Consider the following 25,905-nt stretch of genomic DNA (forward strand, 5'->3'; position numbering starts at 1 on the left):
GACAAGACATGGAAAAGCAGATCAAAACATAGTCAGCATGATAAGATTCCTATGTAAATGAAGTGTAATGGAGTATTAGAGGCATATTATTAACTCAAAGTCTTCAGATCTGTAATCCCTTCAAATATCATTATTATTGGCATACATATCATTTGCAAACTATTCCCATTTTCCATGTTAGTCTACTCTTTAATATGGCAAATACAAAATAGAAATGTCAACCTTTATGGTAGTTAGTGATTTTGAAAATAATACATATAACCAAAATGTTCTGGTCAAAAAAGAATATGAAAAATATATGCTAAATTTAATTTAATATAGTATATTTGAACTACATCTAGAATTACTCCAGGGTTAAAAACTAAAAGCAGGTTTTTTTTGTTTGAAAGGAAGAAAAGATCTGATTGAATAATGTCATGCTGAGTCAAACATCCCATTGACTTTCAGAATTAGTACTAAATCCTCCTCTCCCTTCATCCCACCACTATTCTCAGCCTGACCTCATTGCCTACCAACATTTTTTCTTCCTTCTCCTCCAATCAGAAACACACAAAACAGAGCTCAAATTCAGTTTGCCAAAAGTTCTGGAAATTTGAATCTATATTGTTGAAGTTAGAAAGTCATATATAAAAATATAAATAATCCATCAAAAAGAAATTATTTACAAGAGATTAGCTACTGACAGAGAATAGTGCTCTAAAGGAAGGGGAGAAAGGGTAGAAATCTGACAAAATGTGTAGAAATACAGAATGAGGAGAAAGTAGGGAGTTTAAAAAAAAACCTTCTGGACTAATATGCCTCTCAAGTAGCTGGGGCTACAGGCATGCACCACTATGCCTAGCTAATTTTTAATTATTTTGTAGAGACAAGGTCTCCCTGTGTTGCCCAGGCTGATCTCGAACTCCTGGGCTCAAGAGATACTCCTACCTCAGCCACTCAAACTGCAAGCATTACATGCATGTGCCACTGTGCCCAGCCCTGTCTATACTCTTCACTCAGCTTTCTCTAATGTTAACATGTAATATAACAATAGTGAACTTATCAAAACCAGGAAATTAATGTTGATACAGTACAACAAACATTTACTGAACATGTTTGCATTTCACAGATAATCACTAATGTCTTAATATCAGTCCAAGATTCAAAAAGCCTCTCACATTTCATTTAACTGTGTCTCTCATCATAGATTTTTTGAGGATTTTATCATTGTTGTTCATTCTAGTTATTACTATGAGATTTTTTCTTGATTGCTTTATATAAAAGTCAAATCAAAATATTTTTGTAATATATTAATATATCAGGTCTGAATATAATTGCTTATATAAAATACAGTGAATTATACTTCATGATCTAAGTTTTAACTATAAGTATAGCTGTCAAAACATGTTGTTGCTACTATTAACAATATGTTTTTAAGAGAAGTGAACATTTAAATATCTTGCAGTACAGAATAATGAGTAGCCATATTACTAATGGTAGTTTTATAATAAATTACAAGTGGTACCAAGAAATATAATAAAATACATCTTAAAAATTAAACAAATCATATTTGGACATGTGATTTATATGAATTCTTTCTTTGTGTCTAATAATTTGGAATGAAGCAAAGACTACACATTATTTTATTAGTTATTAAATCATTACATTTCTGTATAGCTCTCATGAACGTTTTTAACTTTTACTAATTAAATGGAAACTTTCATTGAAATATAATTTTTATTCCATTTCAAGATATCGATTTAGTACCTTTGCCCAACAAATATCATTGGTGTTTGGCCATTTGACAAAGACATCATTCTGCTGTCCTCTTTCAAATGCAGGGTAAGTCCTTGTTTCATTTCCTGAAATTGCTGGATCCTAAAATTAAAATGAAATATAAACAAAGTACACATGAAAAAAAGCATAACTACTTGGACAGTGGTTATGAAGCATAAGTTTTCATTACTACATTATCATAATAATGTGCTCTCACATGAAATGACAAATGATATAAACATCAGTGTTCTAGCTAGATTGCCCTCCAAATTTCTTAGAAGGAAATTCTAAGGACTGTCAGAAATGCATTAGCTATCATTTCAAGCAAGATTAGTAGAGGTTTTTGTTTTTATTTCTATGGTGAGCTATCTGGCTACCTAGCTTACTTCCTATGTTAGTGATAAAAAATTATCTTCACTGAATCACCAATCTGAAGGCAAATTTTTAAATACAAAAAACATCAGAAGCAATACCAGAGAATGACTTAATAATTATATAAAAATAGAAACTCTACCATGACATTTTGATAACTCCCATAAATAGAGACCTATTTGTAGCTTGGATGATAACTAGAAAACAGCTTGCCTTTAACTCAGTTTTGGATTTAAACCTCTAGGGATATACCGAAATAAAAAGGTAGCTGATCACAACCCATGCAAATAAAATGAAGTGCTAAAGGAAAAGAGTTTTAGATTTGGGAGTATTATCCAAAGTTATATACTTTCTATTTTTGAAACACCTTCCTCCTCCTCATTTTAGGAGAATTAATAGAAACAAGAAATAAGACCCAGATAAACTCCAAGTACTGACCAGGATAATAATGTATCTCATTCCTTCTCCTCTTATTTTGTCAACAAACTGAGGAAGGTCCTGGAATGCTTCACCAATTGTAAAGTCTAGCTGCCTTTCCATGTAATCAATGTCTGTGTACTGAACATCCTGAAATACACAAAAAATCATCACAGTATGGCAAAAAATACAAAATAGTAAATGTATCATATTTTATTATACCTATAAAAGTAACAGCAAAATGAAAGTTTGAGTTCCTCCTCACTAGATCTTAAAAAGAATTAAGTGGTTTACTGTTCAAGGAATAAAAGTAGCATGTAAAGATATGAGGTATTCTAAGAACAACTTTCTATAAATGTTCTGTTTTGTTGACAGTTCATTTAGTAATTTTGATTTAGAGGTAAAAACTGTTCTAAATTGATATATATTATGTAATTTTCAAAGGAAACAGACACTGGGCAATAGTATTTATGATGGTATGAAATTAGGTTACATGACAAATAGGAATTTTGTACAGTATATACAGAAAGAAGTGTTGCTGTTTCTGGGAACTATACAGCAAATGTTGGATAATTTCAAATAATTCTAATATTGGCAAAAAGAGTATTACCAATTACATCAATTACTATGATTTGATTCTTGTAATATCCATCAAAGTCATTTTTAGGATAATAGCCCTGCTTATATAAACAAGAATTGCTGTAAGATAGGTAATTGCAAGTATGTTTAAACCAACAAATATTTGCATTATATCATGGAATATTCAATTTAAGCCTAAATACAAAATTTGTTAATTATTTTATATTATTTGACATTATCTCAATTTCTTCTTCGAGGTATCATAGAAAGTATGGTCAATAATGTATACCTCCTTTTAAATAATAAATTTCCACTTGCATGTTTCTATATGGTCAACATACATAATTAATTTCCCATGCTAGTTATTCAGGAACCCTATATTGGACCCTACTATAAATACCAATATCTTATAATGAGGTTTTTCTTATTGTTCTTAGAATGAACTCTTATATATCAAGTCTTCTATATTTTAATGTTTAGGTATTACCAGCAGCAACCCAAGGTTCCTTAATTTTGCTAAATAATGAGGAAATTTAGAGATTGATCATTTGTGGATACTTTGGAATATTTAGCTTCCTGAATATTGAGTGAATCTGTATTATATATTACAACTATTATCTATTCCAGGGCAAAAAAAAATTATTTCCACATCCAACTTGTTCTCCGGTTGATGATACAGATTCTTATCTTGTTGACAATACACATTTCTGTGAACTCTTAACATGAAGAGAACATAGTGACTGTCTGTGCAACCCAGAGTTTGTGAGAGGAAAGCAAGTGCACAGTGACTTGTTTAGCACAACACAGCATGATATAATTAGGGAGGGAAAGGTAAAAGGAATGGTATTTCTTCCTCTGTTTTATCTGTCTGACAAAGACACTGTATATAAATCTCATACCCAATACATAAGGTGCTAGTAAAAAAACAAAGCATGTCTAATTAGTTTAAAGTATAATGCTTAAATTAATTTTAAAGTATACATGTTTAATTATTTCATTCTACTTTTACATATTACATATTTAACATTGTTTTAAAATTAATATACATACATAGGGGATGTTCGCAGCCACCATAGCGTCATATAATTCCCGAATCTCTGAAGTGTTTGCATATCCATAACGACATAATTGGAATCCCAAAGCCCAATAAGGTGGCATGACTGGATGGCCAATTACCTTTAAAAAAAAATTCACGTGTGAACTAAGAGAATTACTTGATGCTATAAACATTTTTAATTTTGTTTAAAGAAATATGCAACCATACTTCATGGTATTGCTTTGTTGAAACTTCTGGAGTTGGGCCCAAAAACATATAAAAATCCAAGATTCCTCCAACTGTGCGGTAAGTTAGAGCAGGAGTTGGCTGGAATGTAACATCTGGAAATCCAAAATAAGATTCCATTTCTATCTACATATATTAGTTTATAAAAAAGTCACGCAAAATAAGAGATATTCAACAAATGACATTTTTACCCATTGCATTGCTGTTGAGTAAGAGAACACCGTGAGCATTGCCCTCCTCTTCCAGAGCCATGTAATAGGGATGAAATCCATAGGAATTAAGTTTGTACTGAAATATAAAAATTAAGCACAATATATTTTAAGTAACAATAGCATGTGAATTTAATCAATGTTATTTTACAATTTATTATATAATCAAGCCGTGGTATTTAAATTCCTCTTTTCTCGAACCTTAAACCATGCTTCAGTTAAAATAAATGTGTCTCCCTAGAAAATAATTGTTTAAATTTTTCCTGCTTTAGAGTAGTTTACAAATATTTTATATAATATTGTATATTATTTGTATTTTATATATTTGTATATTAATAGAAATTAATTTCTATTAATATACAAATATGTAACAACCACAAATGCTTCCACATTATCTGATGTAGAATACTATGCCATTAGAGTAGTTTGGTTTCTTTCCAAAGGTTATATGTTTAACTTATCTATAAACTGGTATTTTTTCCATAGTAAAATGTCCTAGAAATGATAAAAGTGATGAATACAATTAAACTGTCCAGAAAATATCTTGTTTATATATTTTATATTTATAGAACATTTACATTTTTATATTTATAAAATATTTAATTCATTGTTTCATACTGTAATCATAGTCAGATATTATTAGATTATATACTTTTGATTCTTAATATAATATATAAAATTACCATTGAAAGTGATTTTGTAGTAATTTATTTTCAGTAATATACAAAATTACTAGTGAAAGTAATTTTAGATATCAATAATCAAAAGTATATTAATCTAATAATATCTGTACAAATGCTGAAGGGATTTTAAGAAATCAGTTTTGGTAAAACGTATTCTTTCAAGTTAGTGTTAATAGAAAACAGCCTTCAATAACCTAACTTTGGAGTATTATGTTATAAATGCAAGCTCTTTGAGCACCTAACAATAAAAAATGCTTACAATAGGATGCAAACTTATAGTATGCTACTGAGTATATCCTTTTAAGTACACATCACATGTGAAAAACACAAATAGAATAATTTTTGTTAAAATATATTTTTATGTTTGGAATATTATAGATAATATTATTTGTTGTACAGTACATTAAATATTCATAAAATGTGTTGTATTAACAAGACAAATCTTTGGAAAAAGTGTCATGAGTACATAAAAATACATTGTAAAGATGTAATTTGCAGTTTGGCCACATAAAATTATACAACTGCAACTGTGGTTTATAAAGGGAAAAAAGATCAAATCAGTATCTGAGAAGTAAAAAACAATCAAGGAAACTGTTAGGCAGATATTTTCTATACTGGAGTAAAGGTAAACTTGACTGGGAATACAGAATCAGCATATCCTTTCTATGCATTTGAAACAGTTAAGGTATTGAGTCAAAACCTGGCTTCTCACAGTAGTCAAGCAAATTGTTATCCATCCACTCCTCTGCTTCCACCTGTAATTTCTGGTGACTTTTTGGGTTTGTTTCTCAGAAAATTGCTATAGCTGCTCTGGAGATTGCTAACTAATGCCTTTGTCATTACTTCAATCCTAAAGCACAGGCCTATAAAGAAGTCGCTTGGATTCTACTCATGGTCTTAGTTGCCTCATGGAGTGGTCACATGTTGGTACCTACACCAGGGGGTTGGTCTCTTGTGAACATTCCCCAAGTATGCCAGTTCAGATCTCGCTTAAATGCTGTATGTTCCACTTCCCCAAAACCATATATGTATTCTGATGGCAGGCGAGTCGATATTTGAATGAACTGATCATTAAAAGCAAATCCAGGCAGCGAAGAATCCCAACTGAAAACAAAAGAAAATAAAGCTATGTCTGTCAAAATATATGCAAAATAGTATCACAAATGATAATGGTAATTCTTTCTTAAATTATCAAAAAATCAATATTTTTTCTATATTCCTAATTATACCCAGGTACCAAATGGAAATAGATAACTATTCTAATACATTTTTTCTTTTAGCTAAGTTAAGGAATATGTAAAATATGTTTCGTACACTTATAGGGGAATCATAAATAATATGATTGTACATGTCCTTCTTTAGACAAGTATTCCTTTTAAAAATAAAATTAATATGAAATCATCAATGACTCAGTAATGTGTGACCTAGAAATTAAAAGTTCTCAATTTTCTTGCTCCCTTGAGTTAATCACAATACACTTTTTTCTACATGTAGAATAAAAATAAATCAATATTATAATGAATTTTAAGTTTAATGGATATTTAAATGTTGAACTCTTGCCAATTACTACTCCCAATTGTGTTTTTCTTCCTTTATTTTATGTTCATAAAAATAGTTGTGTATGAAGTAATGTGTTTCAAGAAACATATTATTCAACTCATTTGCAAGAACATAAAGGAGGATGGAAAGTAACATTGGCAAGGAGAGGAAACGTAAGTATTACAAGTAATCTGGGCATATTTTAACTTTTTATATTTATTATTTTGGAAAACTAATTGAGAATAATGCTTGCCAAATGACAATGAATAATGCCCTTGTACCAAGATATTTTTATAAAATGACTTAACTTCACATGTTTTTGAACAAAAATATTGTCATAACAACAAAATTAATGATCCAGATATAGTTTTAGTCATTATTTGTACATATCCTGACAATACCAGAAAACATCCTGATAACATCATCTAAGGAATGGCATGGCAAACTTAAATTACATAAAAGTATATTTCAATATATTATAGTTTCTAGATATTTTGAATAAAGACCATAATTTTAAAATTAAATTTATTCATTGTAATATAAAAATATATCTAGACTTATGTGTTGTAACTTATTTTCACTAATACATGGCAGATAAATTATTAATTCTATCAGATTCAAGCACCAATAAACTATTTCAACAGTTTTAATAAATATTTACTTCATTTGTTTCCAAATACTTATTTTTGCCAACACTCATCATGCTTTTTAAAAGAGGTTTTGGTTTTGGTTCTCAACTTGATTAGAAGAATGAATCTGATACTAATAGTGAAATTGAACACCTCTAAACTGTAGATAAAATTGTGGGTCAATCCTTTAAAATAGTCCCATGGACTATGTTTAGCTAGAAATATTAAAATGGGCAAAGTTATTTAACACAACTTAAATTTTTTTGTGTGATGCTACTCTAGGACAGTGAAGGTTGTTAATCATTTTACTTTTCCCATCCTAAGCTGAAATTAAAATATCCTTTATATCAAATCATGGAATCACTTACATAACTCTTCCACTGCTTCTGCGTCGAATCTGGATGCCAAAAGGATTTTCCTTGATTTCAACATCATAAAGTCTGTTTTCATAAGTACTTATTGGGGCGTTTGGAATGTTTAATGGTACTGGAACTTCATATCTCTTATTTTGGGGATCGTAAATCTATTGCAGATAAGTAGTAAAAAAGTTTACTCTGATTGCTGACATAGCATGTACATGTCATGAAATAATTTAAATAATGGCTCAAATAAGAATATTTAGAATTTTTCTCCATATAATTTCTAACTCTACATTCATGGTCCATATAACCATATCAATATAGAATTTCATATACACATTTATAATGGGACCAAACTGAGTACTGCATTTTTGAACCTTTAAAAATTGTTTTGTGATTTGTTTTCTATACAATAAGATCAAAACAGAAATTTTAGAGCTAAATATTCTACAGTATGGGTATACCAAAATTATTTCATGGTTAAAAACAGAAGTTGTTTCAATATTTTTTGTCATACCTATGATTATACAATAAACCCTAATGCTAATTTATGTTTATTTGTGTTTTTATTTCTTCAGCACATTTCTTAAATACCTCTAGGGACTGAGTATACTTACCATTTTAGGGTCTTTGATAACTATTGACAAACTGCTTTCCAGAATTTGTTTACTGATTAATATTCTCACCAAAATGTGTACTCTAGTGCTAATTTATGTTAAATTAAAAGCATTTATTTTTCATTGTTATTCATTTCATTTCTTATGAGATTTCATCTTTTTCTACATTATTAGCATTTATGTTCCACTGTACTTTAAATTGCATTTTGTTCCTAGAATTTTTAATGAGTGTAATTATCTTGATATTTTAGTTTCTTCTGTTAAATGTCTTCTTATGAGAGGTTTTGATATTTTTTCTTGATTACATGAGTTGAAATTGCTTTCCCTAAGTCACATATTTATCAGATATTTACCCATTTTTTGTCTTCTAATTGTGTATAGTGTTTTTCCATGTGAAAACATGTTTTATTTGTATGTAAGAAAATGTGTAGATTTTTACCTATGTCACTTATGCCTTTTTATCTGTGGCTTGAAAGGCCTTTGCTAGCCAGATACAAAATAAATATGCAGTTAAATTTGTTTTAGGCTATGTTTAGTTTTCACATGCAACTCATTCTAAATTTTATTTTAGTATATGATAGAAAACAGACACTTTTCTATATAAATTATTAAATAACCTACTCTTCATTATTAATTTGCAAACCTTTCTTCACACACACGTATCTTCTATGCTTTTGTGTCATCACACACACACACACAATCTTCTATGCTTTTGTGCCATCACACACACACACACACACACACAATCTTCTATGCTTTTGTGCCATCACACACACACACACACACACACACAATCTTCTATGCTTTTGTGCCATCACACACACACACAATCTTCAATGCTTTTGTGCCATCTCGTTTCAATAAACAATCAGGCAATTCTATCTCCAGTTCCACACTGTTTTAATTATGTGAATTTTTGTTCTTTACCCCTTGCTGAATTTTAACCATTGCATGGTGTTTGTTTTTTCAGACAAACTTACAAGTTATTTTATGAAGTCTCGAAAGATATTTCACTAAGATTTATATGAAAATACTTTAAAAGCAGCGATTGAGCTCAAGTGAATTAACATTTAAAAGATAATTGACTCATTTATAATTTTAAAATACTTAATATGAACATTTTTAATAGTTTTTCTCCTTATAGATAGTCCATTTAGTCCTATAATTTTTGATGATTTATTATTTGATTTTTTCATTTGAGTTTGCTAATGAGATTTGTTGCCATTTCTGCTTCTAAATAGTGAGCAACAATGTACGAGAAAATATCTTTGGAAATTCATTTTACATCTAGTTATTGTGTTGATATTTAAAATTTCTAATACTATCTTAATGGAATCCCTTGGGATTCTTAAGTTACAAAAATATGCTATCTCTAAAAGTTGAATGAAATTATTGCTTTGGTATGTCTTATTACATTGGCCAGAAAATTAAGGCCACAACTTAAAAATAGTAAAAAGAGTAGGCATCCAATTTTGTTTATTTTAATGACACTATCAGCATAGTTTGATAATAAATGACTTATGTATTTTGCAAGAATTTAAAGGTAGTTTTTAAATCATCATTGTATTAATCACAAAGTTAGCAAGAATGATCAGTTTCATTTCTTGGGCACCTAGCTATGAGTTGTGTAGGAAAAAATATTTTTATAGAATCAAAATATTATCAAAACTGTTAATAACCTTTAATACTACATTAAATATCAAATCGCAGAATTATCCAAAATCTCCAAAATTACCCAAAATCAAAACTAGCTTTGAGGTAGTTTATATCAAGCATACCTTAAACTGCAACATATCATTTTTGTGATATTTCACCTCCACACGAAGAGTTGAGATGGGGTCAGAAGGTAACTTTATTCTAGCATTTGCAGTATTTAGTTGGAGGTCAGCTGTTACACCCATTGATGAATAGTTAGTTGACGTGACTGAATAAGAGTTATTTTGTCTGGGAAAGTAACACTCAGGTGCTTTGGATAGAGAAGAATCCTAAAAACACAATGCAAGTTCATTGCCAGAAATTATAAGCCTTGTAATATTCGACTCTTTAAAATTATATTGATGTTTAGTCACACATTGTATGGTTTACAAGTTTCATTAATAAAAAAATGAAATAACAGTCATAACACAAAATATATTATATGTAATTTTGGATCCCATGTACTAAAATTTTATACAAAATATTTGCATTTACGCTCTACAGAAAGAACAGTAGAGCAGAAGGATCAAATATCGTACTTTTTTAATTCAAAAAATAGCATTAAATTGTGTCGTCTGCAAAAGCAAGTATATTACTAATACATTTTGATTCCATGTTTGTTCTTACTCTTCATATTGATTATTGATTATTGTGTATAAAAATGGCATTATGACATGCCTCTAAAGGGCAAGTGGTAGAGTCCTTTTACTTATAATGAAACTCTCAATCCTTCTTTTCTTAACTTACTGCTATACCGGTCAATTACATCCTGACCTGGATTTGAAATAGGAACCCTGGCCAAGAATCAGAGTTGATTGGTTTACATAGAAGTGAGAGACAAAACCTAAGAAAATTATAAACTGTGGCATTGATGGCTAGTTTCCTTACCACAATCCATTCTCCCTATCTTCCTTGATTATTATTATATTTTGCGGAGAAATATATTTATCTACATTTCCAATTTCCTTTTAAAGAAATTGTATAAGTCCTCCTAAAAGCTCTTTAAAAGAAAGGGGCCTAAGCTGACTAAATTGAGATACTCTGTTTGACTCACCTTCTTGAGGGCGTACTGTCTGGCTTCTATCTAAAGTGAACAATTTCATCTGTGTACCCTATCCCAGGCCTCCTTACCTATAAAAATATTTCTTCCTCAAATCTCCACCCTCTCTTGCATCAAAAATATTACATTCATTATGTTATTTTTAACAGCATAAACTGATTTTATTCATCTCATTTTTTTGAAGTAAATGTCACTTCAGTAGTTTCTCTGACTACTGTTCTATTTTTTCTGCTTTATTTACAGCAAAACATAGAAGTGTTCATCATACTCGCTATCTCTAATGTGTCCCTTGATTTTCTCTTGAATTCACTCTAACCAGGCTTTTATCCCTAGTACTACATCTAATGTTTGCATGCCAAAGTTACCAAAGACTTCCATGTTGCCAAATCCACATGTCAGTTTCCAGTCCTTATCTTACTAACAAACAACTGGCATAGTTGATCATTTCTTCCATTCTAAATGCTTTGTTCAATTGGCTTCCAGGACCCAGCATGTTATTTCCAACCCAATACTTGAGCTGTTCTTTCTAAGCCTCCTTTGTCATTTCCTCCTTGGCTAAAGTTTGTAATCACCCAGGGTTTAGTCTTTGAATACTTCTCATCTATTCAAGCTTATTTTGTTGATGATATCATCCTACCACATGGACTTAAACAAAGAAATGAAAGTCTCAGCAGTAGAATCATACAGGCAGAGGAAAGAACTTCAACGCTTGAAGATGAGGTTTTTGAATTAACTCAGTCCAATAAAGACAAAGAAAAAAGAATAAGACAATATGAACACAGCCTCCAAGAAGTATGGGATTATGTTAAATGACCAAACCTAAGAATAGTTATTGTTACTGAGGAAGAAGGGAAATCTAAAAATTTGGAAAACATATTTGAAGGAATAATCAAGGAAAACTTCTCTGGCCTTGCTAGAGACCTAGAAATCCAAATAAAAGAGAGCTCAAAGAATACCTGGGATATTCGCTGTGAAAATATCGTTGCCTAGACACATTGTTGCCAGGTTATGTAAAGTTAAGATGAAGGAAAAAATCTTAAGAGCTATGAGGCAAAAGCACCAGGTAACCTACAAAAGAAAAGAGCATGTTTCTCAGCAGAAACCCTACAAGCTAGAAGGGATTGGGGCTCTATCTTCAGCCTCCGTAAACAAAACAATTATCAGCCAAGACTTTTTTATCCAGGGACACTTAGGTTCACAAATGAAGGAAAGATATAACCTTTTTTCAGACAAACAAATGCTGAGAGAATTGACTACTACCAGAATCAGTACTATGGTAAGTGCTAAAGGGAGCTCTAAATCTTGAAACAAGCCTAGAAATACACCAAAACAGAACCTCTTTAAAGCATAAATCTCACAGGACCTACAAAATATAATTTAAAAACACAAGGTATACAGGCAAAAAATAGCACAATGAATGGAATGGTACTTCACATCTCAATACTGACATTGAAAGTAAATGGTCTAAATGCTCCACTTTAAGGACACAGAATAACAGAATGGATAACTATTCACCAACCATCTGCTGCCTCCAAGAGACTCACCTAACACATAAGGACTCACATAAACTCAAGATAAAGGGATGGGAACAAAAACATTCCATGTAAATGAACACCAAAAGCCAGCAGAAGTATCTATTTTTTATATCAGACAAAACAAACTTTAAAGCAACAGCAGTTAAAAAGGCTAAGATGGACATTATACAATGATAAAAAGCCTTATCCAACAGGAAAATATCACAGTCCTAAATATATATGCACCTAACACTGGAGCTCCCAAATTTATAAAACAATTACTAATAGACCTAAGAATTGAGGGAATCAGCAACACAGTAATAGTGGAAGGCTTCAATACTCCACTGATACTACTAGAAAGATCATCAAGATGGAAAGTCAACAAAGTAACAATGGATTTAAATTATACCCTGGAAAAAATGGACTTAACAGATATTTACAGAACATTCTACCCAACAACCACAGAAGATGCATTCTATTCATCAGCACATGGAACTTTCTCCAAGATAGACCATATGATAGGCCACAAAATGAGCCTCAATAAATTTAAGAAAATTGAAATTATATCAAGCACTCTCTCAGACCACAGTAAAATAATACTGGAAACAACTCTGAAAGGAACCTTCAAAACCATGCAAATACATGGAAATTAAATAATCTGCTCCTGAATGATCATTGGGTTAAAAATAAAATCAAGATGAAAATTTAAAAAGTCTTTTAACTGAGTGACGATAGTGACACAGCCTATCAAAAGCTCTTGGATACAGCAAAGACAGTACTAATAAGAAAGTTCATAGCCCTAAATGCCTACACCAAAAAGTCTAAAAGAGCACACACAGACAATCTAAGGTCACACCTCAAGGAACTAGAGAAACAAGAACAAACCAAACCAAAACTCAGAAGAAGAAAGGAAATAACCAAGATCAAAACATTACTAAGTGAAATTGAAACAAACAAAAAAATACAAAAGACAACTGAAACAAAAGTCTAGTTCTTTGAAAAGATAAATAAAATTGACCAATCATTAGCAAGATTGATCAAGAAAAAGAGAGAGAAAGTCCAAATAAGCTCAGTTAGAAATGAAATGGGAGATACTACAACTGACATCACAGAAATACAAAAGATCATTCAAGTCTACTATGAACACCTTTACACACAAATTAGATAACCTAGAAGAGATGGATACATTCCTGGAAAGACACAACCTTAAATCAGGAAGAATTAGATAACCTGAGCAGACCAATAACAAGAAGTGAGACTAAAATGATAGTAAACAATTACCAACAAAAAAAATGTCCAGGATCACATGTATTCATAGCAGAATTTTACCAGTTATTCAAAGAATAATTGGTACCAATCCTATCGACATTATTCCACAAGACAGAAAAAGGGGGAACCCCCCTTAAATTGTTCTATAAAGTCAGTATCACCCTAATACCAAAACCAGGAAAAGACATAACCAAAAAAGTAAACTACAGACCAATATCCCTGAGGAACATAGATGCAAGAATCCTTAACAAAATACTAGCTAACCAAATTCAACAACATATCAAAAAGATAGCCCAACATGATTAAGTGGGTTTCATACTAGGGATACAGGGATGGTTTAACATATGCAAGTCAATGAATGTGATACACCACATAAACAGAATTAAAAACAAAAATCACAGGATCCTATTACAGCATTCCATTTTGATTAAAACTCTCAGTAAAATCAGCAAACAAGGGTCATACCTCAATGTAATAAAAACCATGTGACAAACCCACAGCCAACATAATACTGAATGGGGAAAAATTGAAAGCATTCTCTCTAAGAACTGGAACAAGACAGAGATGGCCATTCTCACTTATTTTCAGCATAGTACTGGAAGTCCTAGCAAGAGCAATCAGACAAGAGAAAGAAAGAAAGGGCATCTAAATCAGTAAAGGGAAGTCAAACTGTCGCTATTTGCTGATGTTATGATCATTTACCTAGAAAACCCTAAAGCCTCCTCCAAAAAGCTCCTAGAACTGATAAAATAGTTCAGCAAAATTTTCGGATACAAAATTAGTGTGCAGAAATCGATAGCTCTTCTATAAACTAAAAAGAACCAAGCTGAGAATCAAATCAAGAACTCAACCCGTTTTACAATAGCTGCATAATTAAAATAAAATAAAATAAAATAAAATAAAATAAAATAAAATAAAATAAAATAAAATACTTAGGAGTATACCTAACCAAGGAAGTGAAAGACCACTACAAGGAAAACTACAAACACTGCTGAAAGGAATCATATATGACACAAACAAATGGAAACACATCCCATGCTCATTGATGGTTAGAAAGAATATTGTGAAAATGACCATACTGCTGAAACAATATGCAGATTCAATACAATTCCCATCAAAACACCATCATTATTCTTCACTGAACTAGAAAAAACAATCCTAAAATTCATATGGAATCAAAAAAGACCATGCATAGTCAAAGTGAGAATAAGCAAAAAGAACAAATCTGGAGGCATCATATTGCCTAATTTCAAACTATACTATAAAGCCATAGTCACCAAAATAGCATGGTACTGTATAAAAATAATCACACAGACCAATGGAACAGAATAGAGAACCCAGAAATAAACCCTGATATCTACAGCCACCTGATCTTTGACAAAGCAGACAAAAACATAAAGTGGGGAAAGGACATCCTATTCAACAAATGGTGCCATAATAATTGGCAAGCCACATGCAGGAGAATAAAACTAGATTTTCAACTCTCACCTTATACAAAAATCCACTCAAGGCGGATTAAGGACTTAAATCTAAGACCAGAAACTACACAAATTCTAGAAGATAGCACTGTAGACATTGGCTCAGGCAAGGATTTGATGACCAAGAAACAAAAGCAAATGCAATGAAAACAAATATAAACAGCTGGGACTTAATTAAACTAAAGAACTTTTGCAGTGCAAAAGGAACAGTCAGCAGAGTAAACAGACAACCCACAGAGTGGGAGAAAATCTTCACCATCTACACATCTGACAAAGAACGAATATCCAGAATCTACAACAAGTTCAAACAATTTCACAGGAAAAACAAGCAAGCAATCCCTTCAAAAAGTGAGCTAAGGGCATGAATAGACAATTCTCAAAAGAAAATATGAACAAATGGCCAACAAACATATGAACAAATGATCGGCATCACTAATGATCAGGTAAATGCAAATCAAAACAACAATGTGATACCACGTTCCTACTGAAAGAATGGCCATAATCAAAAAATCAAAAAATAATAGATGTTGGCATGGATTCAGTGAAAAGGGGACACTTCTACACTGATGGTGGGAATGTAAACTAGTACAACCACTATGGAAAAGAGTGTGGAGATTCCTTAAAGAATTAAAAGCAGTACCACCATTTGTTCCAGCAATCCCACTACTGAGTATCCACCCAGAGGAAAAGAAGTAATTATACAAAAAAGATACTTGCAAGTGCATGTTTATAGCAGCACAATTTGCAATTGCAAAAATGTGGAACCAAACCAAATGTTCATCAATCAATGAGCAGATAAAAAAACTGTGATGTGTGTGTGTGTGTGTGTGTGTATATATATATATTATATATAGTTATATATAGTTTTTTATATATATAACATTAGCATTATATATAACATTATATAGATTTAACATTATATATATATATATATCACATTAAAAGTATTTAATGGGAAAGATAAAATTTCACATGTTCATGTTTAGAAGCTATTTATGCTTTAGTAAGATGAATTGTTCCCACCTGTCCTTCATATTTGTTTTGATAAAGTTAGCATATTTTGAATGTAAAGGGGAATGGATGTGAATCTGGCTGAAGAGAGGCAACTTAAAGAGAAGGTTCAGAGAAATGAACTTCATCATTTGATTTCTGTTGATTTTAAAATCTTTTCTCCTCTTCACTTTTTCTCTTCTTATATTCTTCCCTATTCTTCACTAGTGATACAGATTATGCTGTTTTAACAATTAATGCAGAGAAATCGGGATAATTTCTCTGGAGGCAGAGATTCTATGCATCTCTTTATATAAATGTAAATGTCTCTGGAAAATTGCTGACAGATATGTCTTGACTCATCCCAGTGATATAACAAACGCATTTAATTATTTAGTTATATTAAATAAATGTAGCTGTTGACAAAACTCAATGATGTAATGAAAAGTTCAGAATTTGAAAAACAGGCATAGCAAGAGGGAATGTTTTACAATGTCCTTCCTGTGACATTGGTAAAAACACCTGCCACCCTCAGCCATCATTATTTTGTTAAAATGAAAGTCAAAATAACTGGCCAGAGATTACCATCCTTAGTGGAAAAGAACTAGCCCTCTACTCAACATTATATATCTTAATAACTTGAGACAATGATTTTGAAATAGTATCCACTACTGGCATATCTTATCCGAATGAGCAAATCCGCTACAGTCAACATCAAGTAAAGTGTAACAGACAGTATTATTTTATCAAGTAAAGTTACACTATCCGAAGTGCCTGGAAAGCAATTTACGCATCAATTCAGCCTGGCATTTACTAAGATATGTCTTTGGATAATTAATTAAAATAAAAGTGAACTGCCTGTCAGAGACGCTAACTTCACATTCCACATGATTATCTAATTGAATTTAGTTTATATGCTGCAGATTTAAAATTATAACATGTAAAATTTTCATTGAAATGTTTATGTGAAAACCATATCATGAGTAATAATTAAAATTATTATTACCGTTTTCCATACACAGCCACGTTGTATGCACTTTTGTTCAGTTGCCAAATCTGCATCTGGATAACAATTAAATGTTTCATTTTCTGAGAAAATTTGATTCCATTGAACACGAAAGTTTATTCCAAGGTTAAGGTTGAGATCTGCAATTAGGAGAACCTTTGAAGACAAACAAACAAAACACACAAACAAACAAAACTTTTGAACACTGTATCTGATCATCGGATGATTTAAAAAAAAATTTACATTTTATGAAATGTGGCAATTACGGCAATTCTTCAAATTAAATCATTAGTAGTTTTGATAAAATACTTTAAAAATAGAATTATATATATGCAATATATATGTGTGTATTTATGTATATCTACATATATGTACATATGTATGTGCACACACATACAATTATGTCTATAATTGGGATTTCAAAATTATGTTTATTTCTTATATACCTTGGGAATAATGTGAGCAAATTTATCCCACACCCAGATTTTCATCTGCATAACTTACTTTTTGATATCTACCAAACATAGTTGCAAAACTTTACTTTGAGTAATGAAAGTTCATATAAAGATCAATCTATGCACAGCAGAATTATAAAGGTATACTACTAGTGTTTATGTATATATATTTATAAACATAAAAGTAGACATACAAATAGCCACAGACAGACCTTTATATTGTATACCTAACCAATATAATTATTTTTTATTATTCCCTCTTTTAATCTCTATTACAGTCATAAAGTTCACAATAAGCTTGTATTGCTTAATTTATATCAATTTGTTCTTATAGTGCTATGAAATATAAATCATAATATACCTACTAAATAAAAAATAATTAATCAGTACATTCTGAAAATAAATAATTGAAAAGCCCTGGGCCAGAGGTCTTATGAGTTAGATAGAAATATTATAAGACAATATTCTATATCTTAAACAATTCAGAAATTATTTATGGCAATATTACTAATAATTTGGTATTATATAAATGGAGAAAAGGTAAATGACAAAAATAATTGCTTTCATGTTTTTAAATATTACAGTCTCTTTTTTAATACATCAATCTACTACCCAAAGCAACATTATGATTGAAATATTACATTTTGCAAAAGAGAAAACTAAAATAATGAGAGATTTATTTAATGTGTTTAGAAGCAGAGATAGCAGAGCTGGAATCTGTGCATCCAATAACACTGCATCCAATTTTGTTATTCTTTTCCCCTCTATACTACAACTATCAAAAGAAACAAAAATCACAACACAAGAAGGCTTTCTACAGGAGAAGAAAAGTGTAAACGCAAAATTGAAGTCAGAAGAGTACAAGATATATTTTGAGGACAATGACACCTCACTAAAAAAAAACAGGAGAAAGACTAAAGAAATGAACTGAACCAATATATTGAAGAGTCTAAAGCAGCTAAAACATTTGGAATTTCTTTTGTGTGCAATAGGTAGGTTAGAGTTTAGATTAGAAGAATTTTATGGAAAATATTAGCAAGGCCCATATAACTAGTATGCATGAGAAAATAAAATCGGGAGAGAGAAATTGCAAGGAGTTCCCTTCATGTTGATATCTAAATACAAATTGGATTGACGTAAATTGGAATATTATTCAGAAAAAGTGAAGAAAAAATGAAGGGAGGAAGGAAGCAATGAAGAAAAGGAAGGAAGACACACTGAGAGGAGAAATATAAGTGCCCGAATGGTTATATAATGTTAAATGTGAGATTATATGATAGCTAAAATATTTTAAAATATTGAAATTACCTGGTTAGAAGCATCATACGTGAAATTGGAATGAGCGCTCATTGGTTGATTATTTTCTGCCACTGTAACTTCTGTAACAATGTCTGTCAACCCAAGGATTTTTACAGTCTGAAATGCTAAGGTAGTTCCTTCCTGATATGATGAATGTGTGCACACAATATCTAATGTGTTCTGGGAAAAATAGTATATGATATTATATATTAGGTCATCAGATACACACCTGAAATAACAATACCGATATGACACAGCAAAGAAAGGTCATCATCTACACCTCTATTCCTTCCAGCTCTCCTCATCCAAGTAGCACATAGAAATATACTCATTAATAACTATTTTAATTTATATATATATGCCAGAAAATTTTACTTTCAGAGACAACCTTAATTACTCATATGCAACACATATATACTCATTCTTATTCTAGTCCTAACATTGATGAAGAATAATTTAACTTTGTCAAAAGAGAATGTATGAAAAAACCAACATCTATGAAAAAAATCACTTCTATTAACTATTCAAAATTTAATAAACCAAAATCCACACCAATTATTACTGTGACTAATTCATTAAAATATTTTCAAATATGTTGAAATTGTTTTCCTAGGGCATGTCGCCTAAAACCAAACATAACATGTTAAGAACTGTAAAGGTTTCTTTGCATCAATTACATGATCACAAACTTTATAAAATTTTAAGATAATTTGTTTATAATTTAACAATTTAAATATAACAATTTAAATGAACAACTTATTTTATTACATTCCATTAAAATCTGTAGGCAAATGTGAACACCTTTTCCAAAATATTCACCATAAAAGAATAACCTAGGCATGAACAAATTATACATTTAGCTATAAGTACAAAGAGAATACTTACATTAGAAACTGAAAATGTATATAATATGTAGCTGCCATTTTGTATGGTATCTGAAATGAAATATATCATGATCAGTACAAAATGTAATGTTAAATTCTCTGCTCTGGTTTTACACTTATATAACACTTAAGAAATTTGAACAAATTAGATTCTGTTTATTAATGAAGCATCTCAAACATTTTCTCTGTAAATGTTTTAATTTCCTCTAACTAATATAATAATGGTTTTTTATTTTCACAGCGAGTAGAGGTAATGAATGCATATTTGCCTTGTTTACTTTTTCAAAGACTACCAAGATATTTCTGGAAATTAAGAGAAAGCCAAACTTACAGGAAATAATATATAATTAAAAATGTATTGTTTTGAATGATATTCTCTCCCTTGTAAACCTCATAACAGTAAATTTTTCTTAGGAAGACATGGCATACTATAATATATTTTGCATCTTTATGTTTATTTTTTTCTATTATTTTTGTATTCAAGGAAAAAATAAATCTGGAGACACGTTGAAGACTGAAATAAACCTTAATCTATAATTGAAATAAACTTTAATGAGGAAGATGGATGAATACAATGATTCTGTACCATATATAATAAAACTTTTATTCAACATATCTCTTTAAAAGAAAAACTGAAGATAAGGACTGAAGTAGTTTGTCATAAACAGTGTTAAAATATAAAGGGAATCCTAGGATTCATATAATATACTTTCCACAACATTAATTTTCTTACAGTTTTAGTCTTAGGAAATAAAATTATATTCAGAACCTGAACTGAAGATCACTTTACTGTCTCCATGTTTGCTTACAAATCCATTAATCAGAATTCTGGTTTTCTTTCACTTTTTAAATGCACATAGCTACATAGGTATCATATTAGATAACTGACTGAATTATATTATTCATATTCTTAGCTACTTACCTATATGAAAGTAAGCTATTCATATGCATCTTTATCAGTAGACAGTATGTATTTGGAATATTTATATAATTTGAGTAATAGGAATAATCTTATAATTGTACCACACATGCTATCAATGGAGGTATCATCTCAACAACATTGTTTGATTGATAACTACAAATAATGTAAGTTCAGCTGAAATCCACTTTTATAAAACTTCCATGCAGGAAGTTTTTTGGCTTACTACATAAGCCAGAGAATAGGTTTGGAATCTAATCTCACGGAAGGGCTCACCCTAGTGTGTTTACACCCCAGAGTATTTTAAGAAAGAGCAAGAAGGTTGGTGTGCTGAAATTGAGAAATAGAAAGCAATACAGGATAATAGATGTGTGGGTGCGCGTTTGGGGTGTGCGTGTGCACATATGCAAATGTTAAAGCACAAACCATAAGCTCTCTAGGTCTCCATAAAACACTGTCTCCTAATTGAGTAAAATGGAGGATCATTAGAGGGTTTTGAGAAGAGATGCAATTACTGGAATCACCTTTTTAAATGATTATCTGCTGGATTGTAATAAAATTTAAAAAGGGATTGAAAACAGCTACAGGGCAATTAGGAAGCTATTGTCCTAAATTAACATGAAAGATGGTGGTGATAGTGGTGGAACTGATGAGAAGATTCAGATCAAAGTAGAACCAATGAAATCCTTAGGTTGTGAGAGAGAATAGCCCATTCCAAGGTGTTGGCATCTGGAGCAATGAAGTTACCATCAACTGACAAAGGGAACACCATAGGTGGAACAGATATATGGTGGTAAGATCCAAGTTCTATCTTGGCAGATTATGTTTTAGATTTTTATTAGACAAACAAATAGAGAAGTACATAGAAGACTGATTTGGAGATACAAATTTGGAAGTCAGGTAAATGGTATAAAAGACTACATTTATCAAGGAAAGGACTACTGGTAAAGAATAATAATAATTGAAAGACAGAGGACATTTATGATTAGTAGCTGTTAATGATATAAGTAATTCACAGCTTGCATTGAGAAAATCACCCAGAGAACAGATCTTTCCTTCGAATAAGTTTGATTGCTAATGCATTGATATAAGGCCATAAATAAATGTAATTTGTTTAAATGAATGTTAACTGAGGGTGAATATAAGTCTTAGGAGAGAATTACAGAATCCTGTGGTAATTTTTAAATACATACATTTTCAAAAATACATAAATATTCACGTTTCATATACATTTAAAGGCATTTAGGATAGTCTTTTTTTTCTTGTTGTCCTTCTTATATTTATCTGTAACTCTTTAAAATTTGTACAAGGATATTCCTTAATACACCTAAGAAGTAGTTAATTAAAATAGAAGATAAATTATAATCTTTTGTACTCATATATAAAACACATACCTAACAGCCCTCTATTAGAAGAAATGAGATTTTTCTAAAAGGTTTCTAAAAATGTATAAGGAAAATTGTAAGTGAATAGTTAAATACAAATAGGCAAACTTACTATGGCATAATTAGAAATACCATAGCATAAAATTACTTTTAAATATTTCCTTTGGTATACTGAATTCTCAAGGTTGGAGCTCAAGAAATACAATGAAAGATAATAAGGAAAATAAATTGTAAACAATTGATACAATGACATTCTTACCTCAAATAATTTGACATTAAATAACTAAATCTTTAAATATTGGTTTTATTTTCTGTTTACAGTGACAAAATTTTAGTTATAATCACTCTCTTACTTCAAAACAGTTGAAAATATAATGCAATTTGTATACCTGAGAATTTATTGACTATTTTAATCTAAAAGATAAAGATAGATTAAAAAGTCTTGTCAAAGACTTACAACAAACAAAAGCACAAAACTGGATATTTTAGTTAAATATAGATAAAGCAAATAACAATGGTAAAATGTTTAAAGTAACCTAAAAACCTGCAACAGATAAAAATTTAGGAATTAAAAATAAAAATTGTGATATTTTAAAAATGAAAAAACCTATATCAATAAAGCCAAAACTTCCAGTTACCAGAATGAACATTTAAAGCATATCGCTTTCAGACTTACCTTTAGTTTCTCCATCATCCCAGAAAAAGTCTCCTTTGGCTGAGTTGTTTTCATCTAATGCAACTATAAGTCCTAGAGGATTCTTACGGCTATTAAGAAAAATTAGATGCATATATGATTCAAAATAAATGCGTAATAATACAATATCCTATAAATAAGTCCACTTCGACCTGTCTGTTTTATGGGTCCTGAATTCAGTAAGAAAATTGACATCAATAAATTTGTATTTATATGTATTAATAATTTACTGATATCAATGTTCTTATGTGATTACAGAAGTACTTTATACATGTAGAAAATGAGTCAAAAGAATAAATGTAGTAAATGCAATAATGGATTTTTTGAAGGCTGAGATACTTGCAAAATTGAAACAATGTAATATTTTCATTCAAATAAGAAAAATTAAATGTGTCATATTAAGGCTCAACTTAACCTGTATAACCCTAAATCTCAATGTCTACTTCTTATGAGCAAAAAAATTTAAAAAAGATTAAAATTTAAAAAGTGTTTAGTGGAATCTGTAAGAATATTATAAATGAAATTATTACAACAGGAGAAATGAGATGTAGTCAAGAAATATGTTTGTTTTTAAGTTATATTTTACCATAAAATATTATCTCCAAGGCTATACAGTCCAGGCATGTCCTGGACTGTATAGGATGTATTCCTTCCAGTATGCATTTACCAAGTTATATGTTGCTGTTGGTCATTACAGCTCTCATGTATAACAATTTTTTGAGAACATACTCGTGAATCAGTTACATTCTAGAATGCCAAAACAGTTAAATTACTAATTACTAATGCGTATCGCTAACATACTACATAAAAGAAAATAATAAATAACATAATTTCAGATATTCTTAATGTTATGAAGAAAATACAGTAGGGTAAGAAATAAAGAGTAACTTCCTGTTGGGTTGTGGCAGAATAGGGAAAAGTATGTGAATTCAATACGGCACTTTCTGTGCTCTTTGTATTCAGAATGAATGATGCGAAATGGAGCACTAGCATTTTCAAGTTTCTTTTACTTTTAGAAAATATTTCTGAGATTTACACTTAGTGAGCAATTTAGTTTCTCTCTTGCTCTTTACCTAACATGAAATATCCCATTCATTTATGAACTTAAAGCATTTTAGCAGAAAAAAATACATTGGGATTTATTTATGTATGGAAATTCAAATATGTAAAAATTAACAAATACTTTACTCAATTATATAACAAACATTCACATTTTGTATATTTATTAAGAATCAAATATTATCTTTAATTATGCTAATGTGAGTAAATTTTTGATACAGGAAGTTAACTTCTAAGTAAATTAGAAATTTTGAAAATCAAGATATTTATAATAATATAAATAATTTCATTCTTTTTATAACTACAATGGTTATAGTTCAGTATTACCTCTGTGTGTCAAATATCTGCAGGTGAAGAAGCTAAATATTATCTCTGATTCTTAACACAAATATGAAATATTAGAATTTGAATTTTATTTTAGATTTCAGTTAATGATTTTTCATTTTACCTTGCTGTTGTTGTTACATCTGGTTCTTGAATGGGGATGATATAACCTCCTCTAAGATGTAATCCTATTTTGTCTGCTGGAAGATACATATCAACACGTTGTTTCCTCCATGGCCTTTTTGCACCCTAATAATTGGAAGATTACAAATATTCTTAATATTATTGAAGACTTTAAACTCTATTTCACAAGAATTAAAAGGTATGCATAGAAACAATTTTTATTATGAGCAATTTATGTCATCCAAATGAATACAATATATTGTTTTCTAACTTTAGGAGAGTTTTGTTTTTTTTTTTTTTTTTCCCCAGTTTGCTGAACAAAGCAGAGGAAAAGTAAGTTCACTTTCTCAAAAAAAAAAAAAAAAAAAAAAAAAAAAAAAATCAACATAAAGAGACTCATTTTCTTTCTACAATAATTAACAGTACTTTAATTAGCTTTTTTATTCTTTGTTATGGTTTAAAGTTAACTATGTCTTTAGGAAGGATTTTCTTAAAATCATTATTCCTGTAAAAATAAGGGTATACTTAGCCAATGTAAGTGATTTATGAAATAATATCATTTAAAATAAATAGTGCTCAAAAAGTCTTGTTTAGTTGAGAAAAATGGATGGTGTATATGAGTGCTGTTATTTTGCCTTTTCAAGGTTGAAATAAAAGCCTTTTTCAAATATTTGAATATACCATATAAAAACAAATATGTAAGATTAGCTCAGTACTCAAGTCTTCTGGCAATAAGATAAATATGTAAAATAAGAAAAAGCATTAAAATAAGTTGCCACTCTTTCCTAAATTACTGCTAACTTTTATTTCCAAAATTTAAAAATAAATAATATCTATTTATGCCAAATAATATAACTTCATATTAGAGTCTAGCTCATGCGCAAAAAAGGGTATACTTATAAAAATTTTGACATATTTCTAAAGTTTGAAATTATTATTTTTTATAGTTAATAACAGAAATTCTAAAAATATGTATGCTATATAGTTAAGTTTCTATGGAATTAAGTTTCTATGTAGAAATGTTTAAAAATATACTTGTGAGTCCATTAGTATGTTAAGATTACTTACAGATTCGTAATCATACCAAACAGCATCAGGGATGTAGGCACTCACGGTATCTGCTCCCTAAAATAAAGAAAGATAATATGTATTTTTTTAATTTCAATTTTTAACAGAGAGGATCTTGTCAAATATTAAGTTGGGTTTTCATAGTCAAGGGAAAAAAATTTTATGTTGTTACACTCCGATATTTCCTATAGATAATAATCAAAATGCTATTTTATTAGCTTTAGATAATACATTATAAAACT

At 30.1% G+C, this 25,905-nt stretch overlaps 1 protein-coding gene across 1 annotated transcript in view; it reads right to left on the bottom strand.

Moving 5' to 3' along the window:
* LOC105466450 (sucrase-isomaltase) overlaps positions 1–25,905 on the bottom strand; it is a 98,923-nt gene that overhangs the window by 33,976 nt on the left and 39,042 nt on the right. Inside the window, exons 19-32 of the mRNA XM_011715428.2 lie at positions 25,664–25,720; positions 24,597–24,721; positions 23,072–23,160; positions 20,093–20,142; positions 19,217–19,387; positions 17,454–17,609; positions 10,220–10,426; positions 7,834–7,988; positions 6,233–6,401; positions 4,597–4,693; positions 4,388–4,500; positions 4,174–4,299; positions 2,566–2,694; positions 1,747–1,857 (exon numbers count right to left, since the gene is read on the bottom strand). Of these exons, the coding sequence (XP_011713730.2) occupies positions 1,747–1,857; positions 2,566–2,694; positions 4,174–4,299; positions 4,388–4,500; positions 4,597–4,693; positions 6,233–6,401; positions 7,834–7,988; positions 10,220–10,426; positions 17,454–17,609; positions 19,217–19,387; positions 20,093–20,142; positions 23,072–23,160; positions 24,597–24,721; positions 25,664–25,720 (1,755 nt within the window). The remainder of the gene's footprint in view (positions 1–1,746; positions 1,858–2,565; positions 2,695–4,173; positions 4,300–4,387; positions 4,501–4,596; positions 4,694–6,232; positions 6,402–7,833; positions 7,989–10,219; positions 10,427–17,453; positions 17,610–19,216; positions 19,388–20,092; positions 20,143–23,071; positions 23,161–24,596; positions 24,722–25,663; positions 25,721–25,905) is intronic.

This window comes from Macaca nemestrina, chromosome 2 (genome assembly GCF_043159975.1).
Source record: "Macaca nemestrina isolate mMacNem1 chromosome 2, mMacNem.hap1, whole genome shotgun sequence".
NCBI lineage: Eukaryota > Metazoa > Chordata > Mammalia > Primates > Cercopithecidae > Macaca > Macaca nemestrina.